The 6,211-nt window shown below is 38.7% G+C and overlaps 3 protein-coding genes across 4 annotated transcripts in view; 2 read left to right on the plus strand and 1 right to left on the minus strand.

Annotated features, from left to right (window-relative positions):
- Positions 1-53: 53 nt before the first annotated feature.
- Positions 54-737, plus strand: LOC108626858 (cytochrome c oxidase assembly protein COX19). Its single transcript, XM_018027785.2, has one exon. It carries the CDS (start codon positions 205-207, stop codon positions 457-459), a length of 255 nt encoding a protein of 84 aa, XP_017883274.1. The 5' UTR covers positions 54-204; the 3' UTR covers positions 460-737.
- A 204-nt stretch (positions 738-941) lies between these two features.
- Ppcdc (phosphopantothenoylcysteine decarboxylase) lies at positions 942-2,211 on the plus strand. The gene is made up of 2 exons (XM_018027784.2): positions 942-1,507; positions 1,594-2,211. Exons 1-2 carry the CDS (start codon positions 1,088-1,090, stop codon positions 1,762-1,764), a joined length of 591 nt encoding a protein of 196 aa, XP_017883273.1. The 5' UTR covers positions 942-1,087; the 3' UTR covers positions 1,765-2,211.
- Positions 2,212-2,317: 106 nt separating this feature from the next.
- Positions 2,318-6,211, minus strand: part of Mmp2 (Matrix metalloproteinase 2) — a 114,125-nt gene continuing 110,231 nt past the window's right edge. For both annotated transcript variants that reach the window (XM_018027790.2, XM_026815138.1), the window contains 4 exons: positions 3,528-3,952; positions 3,026-3,324; positions 2,821-2,924; positions 2,318-2,735 (listed from right to left, as the gene is read on the minus strand). In XM_018027790.2, the coding sequence (XP_017883279.1) occupies positions 2,491-2,735; positions 2,821-2,924; positions 3,026-3,324; positions 3,528-3,952 (1,073 nt within the window). In that variant the 3' untranslated portion in view covers positions 2,318-2,490. The remainder of the gene's footprint in view (positions 2,736-2,820; positions 2,925-3,025; positions 3,325-3,527; positions 3,953-6,211) is intronic.

Genomic DNA, 6,211 nt, shown 5'->3' on the forward strand with positions numbered 1-6,211 from the left:
GTGGGATCGGAGGTGAAGATAGTTCGACAAGCGAGCACTAGGACGGCTGTTCCCCATAATGGCGAACGCAGTGCAGGTGTAACGTGTGCGTGCTTAAAAAACGAGCAGTTCGCTTCACGAATTCGATAGACGAACGTCATTGAGAACTTTTTCTGAAGCATCCCGTCTGTTAAATCGTCTGTATGAGCGTAACCAGCGTTAGTGATGAGCTCATACTCGTTTTCGCAGAAGGTATTCACACCGATACCACCCGAGAAGGGCAGCTTTCCACTCGACCATGAAGGTGCCTGCAAAATGCTGATGGTCAAGTATATGCGCTGCCTATTCGAGAATAAAAATGAGGGCACGATGTGTCGAGAAATCGCGAAGGACTACCTTGCCTGTCGGATGGACAACGATTTGATGGCGCGCGAGGACTGGGCCAATCTTGGTTTCGCCGAGGAGGTCAAGGAGACATAACAGCACCGATTTATTGCTAATCGATTATCGCGACGTTCGTAGATCTTATCTCGTACGCGGCTGGTATTACATTTACGAACTTACATACTTGCTGGGTCATCCTTGCTTCCGTTTCGGGGAATTAAATAAAATAGTTTACGGGTCACTGAAAGTGTATGTACAAATTTGAAAACGACATATAACGTATATATTAATGTGTTCTGCGAATTAAATAAATGAATGTATATTTATATGTGCGCATTTCTCGAGATAACGAATAAATAGTGAATACTCGTTGACACGCAGTCAGAATTGAAGTGATTCCTGTGCAGTGAACAGACTTCAGAATAATTTGATCAAGCATTTACGATAACTTGTTGAAGAAGCAGCAATATAATTGATATAGAGATCTGAAGATCGAGAAGATCGTTAGCACGGGTCTCCGTCGATTAGTAGTTCGTCGTTAATCAAATTGATGCCTCACATGGCCTGTAACATAGCGATACATGTTGCGCTGTTCTTGGGAGGATTGAAATAGTTCTATGTTGTCTGTTGGTCTAGTCGATAAAAGAGAACTACGTTTTATAGAATAAATAAAGTAGTAAGTAACAAATTGTTAGGCGAGCAAAGTAGTAACGAATTCGTGAAAATGGCTTCTAGAAAGAAAGTTTTGATTGGTTGCACCGGTAGCGTTGCCACTATTAAGTTGCCACAGTTAGTAGAGAAATTGCGACATAACAATTTGGAAGTAAGAGTAGTGGTCACGGAGAAAGCTAAGCATTTCTTAAAGGAAGCCGAACTGCACCCGGGAATTCAAGTTCTGTCCGACACAGTAGAATGGGCTGCCTGGCAAGACAGAGGCGATCCTGTGTTGCACATCGATTTAGTCAAATGGGCAGATCTGTTCTTGATAGCCCCACTAGACGCCAATACACTTGGTAAAATGGCCAGTGGTATAAGCGATAATATATTAACTTGTGTTGCACGTGCCTGGGATCCTTTGAAGCCACTGGTATTTTGTCCTGCTATGAATACTAAAATGTGGGAACATCCAGTTACTGCGCCACAGGTATGATATTTCAATAAATCTTAGATTACCACTGTCGATCAATTAAGGCATGGAAAGTATACTAAGATACTTTTATTTATTTTCAGATATCACTGCTAAAGTCTTGGGGATACAAGGAAGTGACATGTATTTCGAAAACACTTATGTGTGGCGATACAGGAATGGGTGGGATGGCAGAGGTAGATACCATTGTTCAAACAACACTGCGATTGCTTAACCCTTGGGACCCATATTCGCCACCAGATTTCCGTCTTTAGCATCAGGAGGAAAAGACGAAACGTTCAACGAAGCTTTACTGTCGTACAGATAGAATGTGAAATATATATATACATGTTAACGAAAAACAAATCTAAGAGGAAATTAAATAACGAAATGCAGATCGCGCACTATGGTGGAATTCAAAATAACTTATGCTCACTGCGAAACTGTTCGTGTCCGACAACAAGGTTTTAACTTGTAACATTACGCTTTTCCGAATGCACCGTGGTCGCGATATTTTGTTGCTCAAAACGAAACGTCTAAAACGGCTACGTTGAGAAAAATTGAGCATGGCTAAGTCTGTTTGTTCACTTTGCCAAAATATATGATACATACGTGAAAATCTGTAAAGAGATTCTGTTGACATATCGTTTAAAGCTGATCCAAAAAACAAGTGTACATGTTTTTTGTTAAATATATCGATTAAAGGATAATGTGATTTAGGATTTACTTGCCTATTCATTTATTTCCCATTTTAGCGTGTAATAAGCGATAAAAATGAGTAATAGTAAAAATGAGGGATGAATCATTTTTATTAGAAATACTCGCGAATGAGGATAAAGTTTGTCGTTTATTATTAAAATTATTTAAAAATTACTTTATTAAAATTATTTTATATATAATCGGTATAAGAGAAGTGTGTTAAAATTCAGTCGCGTGTAGATTAGAGCGCGTACACGGATACGCGCTCGCATTTACACGTGACTTTATATAAATATCACAGTTTACAAATATTTAATATTAACGTATGCTATAAAAAATATCCCGAGAAATAGGGTTGGTCGTGTCGACGCTTCGCTCGAGGCCATTATCTTTGATTTTCTTGGATAATTATCGATGTCGTTGGTCTCTAACTCCCGTGGGCAACCCATCCAAAACGGTGCCGATAATTTTTGCTTCTCGTGTGCCACTTTCATTCGCAGGTCGTCGAATTCCCAGAAGCCTTTCCCTTTGAAAAAGTACGTCTTGCCTGAAAAATACATAAAAATGAATTGAACGATATTTTATTACTCGTTGGAACTTCATGTCTCTTTATAAATGATAAGATTGCTCACCGTTCTTCCACTGGAAAACAGCGTCGATGTCATTTCCAACACCGGCAAACATGCTTACGTCCCTTGGATAATCGAGTTCTACGTAGTTTACGGATTCGTCAAACCTATAATAAGAATATTACGAATTGCGTTAAATAATTTCTCGTTAAACAGCTGTATTGATATTCATGCATTTTTATTAACAAATATTAATTCTTTTTCATACCTCCAATACATGGATCCACTGAAGAAATACGTTTTCCCATTGTGACCCCAAATCATCGCGCCGTCTACCTTCTCCAACGATTCTGGTAATCCCAGCGTCGTTAATGGTTGCGGGTAGCCCGGTTCGAGATTGTTAGCGTTGAAAACGTAATACTTCTTGCCAATGAAAAATACTATCTTCTTATCTGGCCTCTCATAAACCGCGTCCACATGATCGATGTCCTCAGGTATATTAAACAAACGCCTGATCTCCGCTGGATATCCTTCGTATAATCCATGATCGCCGATTCTCCACAAGTACTGCACAGAGTATAAAAATCCGTATTAATATAAATCATTTTCGTACGTATAATAACGAAATAAATTCAATTTTATTCGTTTCATTCGATCTGTACGATTCTATCATAAAATCTGCAGTCTACGTACAAGTTCGTAATATTTTCAAGAGTAATAAACTCTCTAAAAATGGTATCAAGATTATATCGCATGGGTTTGGCACTTACCCGTCCTTTGAAGACAAAAACCTCCCTGCGGATAATGCTGATAGCGTCGTAGGTAGTGTCGCATTTGTCTGGTACATCGTCTCTGGGCGCTGGGGGTGTCCACCGATGCCTCGGCCTCTGGGTGTACGGTGTCCTAACGGTTGTGGTGCTGGTGGTCGTAGTGGAGGTCGTGGGATGTCGGTGAGGCTTGTGAGGCCTCTGAGGTCGATCCTCCGGCCTCTCGGTTCTGTAATCTGGTTTTTGAGGGTAACGATCGGGGCGTCGAGGCCGGTCGTCAGTCGGATAGTGATTCGGTCTGGTCGGTCGTGTTCGCCACGGCCTGTAGGTTGTCCCGACGCTTGTCGTCGTTGTCCGATGCGTCGTGGGTCGCTCCGGAGGCGACGGACCACCCGGCAGCATGGCCCACAACTTCTCCTCGGGTGCACCTGAAACACGAATATACGATCCTCCTTACATGCACACTGCATTCTTCCGCTGTTAATCAAATAAGCTATCGAAATACAAATTCCTGGTTTGTTTCAAATCAGACTAGAGTTTAGCATCCATAGTTAAGGAATACAGAAATGTGTAAGAGGATTCGTTTGATCATCATTTTTATTTGAACATCTAATAATGATATCGTAGAAACGATTTTTTATACAAAATCTAATTTAATGAACGTGATGGGGTGGTGGTAAGAAGTAGAAGCTGACCATCTTTTGATCAGCGAAATCTGATAAAAGAAACTGGAGGGCCAACATCTTATGAGGTTGATTCGATTCCGAACTCCTTTCAGATGCGACCAGGCGTAAGGGGACAAATTTATTCCGCGTTGTACAATCAGATCAATTTATCATGTTCTCATTTCTCCTTTTCTTAAAAAGAGCGTCCTTGATGTCAACCGCATTTTGCATTAAATCGGATTGCATTATTTCCGCAGATATTTCTTCAGATACGATTCAGAATGTGAATTACATTTATGTTTTATTACGTCTTATAAGAATGCTTAGTTTATCGATAAAAGTCGTTATATACGGTTATTTAATTGTTTTATAAATTCTGCATGAAATATGATTCCTGGATATTTAATATTTTTCCATCAAACATTCTTAATAAATGTCGGCAATTTTCAGGTAGCGCAGTAGAAAGGATGAAACATGATTTTATCTGAAACTTTTTACTTGTTAGCAAGGAAGTACTGTAACAGATGTTTTGCGCCGTGATTAAAAACTTTTCGTACGAATCTGAAGCAAATCGTTGACACACTTTTACATAGACACAAACGCTGACCCAATTAATGTAGTTTCATCTGTTTTTCTTTCACTCTGACTAAAAGCTTTATTTAACAAATGCTTTGTAAAATCGAGTAGTGTATCTTTTATAAGTTCGTTTGAAAAAATAATAAAGTGAAAACAACGTTCGTTGCAAAATCTATCATTTTAGAAAATGCGAAGGATCGAGTCTAGTTAATTATTTTGTTACAATCACGCTAATTACTTTATTTGGTTTGAGATTATTTAAGCAGAGTTCTGTAGTGCTAGCAAATACGCCGAGAAGAGCTTTGAGAAATTTGAGGGTAGGTAATTATCGAAAATCGTCATTTTAATTACATCAGCGGTTAGTGGGTTTAGATTAGATTCGGCAGTCGGTTAAGCATCGCTTCTCTCTCTCTCTCTCCCTGTTGGTTTATTCACTCTGTGCCACCTTCTCTCTCTCTACCCTTCGCCCTTTATCTGTGCCTCTCTTCTCTTCGCATTATCTTTCTTTGTCTGTCCCTCTTCCAGGGTCTGCCCTCCCACACAGCCGCGTGCAGATTTCGGTTGCTAATTGGTAGCTCCCTCGCGAATATTAATTATCATTCGATTCTGGGACACAGGTCGTTCTTGAATAATGCAATAATGCAGATAGTGCGAGGATTGCGCATGATGTATACTTTGCACGCCGCGATGTATTATGTATAACGTTTATTGCCATTGACTTCCCGCTCGTAAGCCAGAAGCCGTAGTTTTCAAGTAAGCCTTGATCCTATGTTTCTCCATTTCTTAATTTGTTACCCATTAAGAAAAGTTCATGGTCGCATCGTCGTATTTTATCTGTGTAGAATTCACGCACCCTTCTGATTTACTTCGTTTTTTATCGGAAAATGAATTATCGTATTTTTTCACGGATTTATGGAACTCAACAATTTTTTTTAATAAAAGGATGTATGTAGAAAAATTTCAGTTTTACAAATAGGAACGATATTTATTGAATTTATTTTTAACCCAATATGCAATCCGTTGAATGTTTGCTAAAATTTTATTTTTCAAGCAAAGTGATAGAGTGGAATTTATCGAATCTGTTTTGTAAACTGAAACGAGAGTCTGTAAATTATAAAATACTTTCTAGATATCTAAAAATGTTTGATTAATTGTATTTCATTATTGTCTACGTTAATTACTCACAATATAATGTAACTACATTAATAATTATTCTTATTTGTCATGAAAGAATTTTATATAGATGTAATATGTGACTGATTGTTCTAACAATAAATTCTGAACTGTTTTCATATTGAATATTTTATTTGTATAATTTCAGACCTCACGCCGAATCGTTTAACTCAGAAATGAGTGGCAAAGAAATTGCGCGATCATGCAACGCCCTTATTCATGCTAATAAGTTTTTATCGTGTGTGCCGCGTCGGCAGATTGGAGACTAAAATT

Source organism: Ceratina calcarata, unplaced genomic scaffold (genome assembly GCF_001652005.2).
Source record: "Ceratina calcarata isolate Rehan_Ccalc_2016 unplaced genomic scaffold, ASM165200v1 scaffold43, whole genome shotgun sequence".
In the NCBI taxonomy this organism is placed as follows: Eukaryota; Metazoa; Arthropoda; class Insecta; order Hymenoptera; family Apidae; genus Ceratina; species Ceratina calcarata.

Coding starts and splice junctions, on each gene's coding strand:
- LOC108626858 (XM_018027785.2), top strand. CDS start 205: ATGAGCTCATACTCGTTTTCGCAGAAGGTATTCACACCGATACCACCC.
- Ppcdc (XM_018027784.2), top strand. CDS start 1,088: ATGGCTTCTAGAAAGAAAGTTTTGATTGGTTGCACCGGTAGCGTTGCC. Junction 1,508..1,593: donor ATCCAGTTACTGCGCCACAG/GTATGATATTTC, acceptor ATTTATTTTCAG/ATATCACTGCTAAAGTCTTG.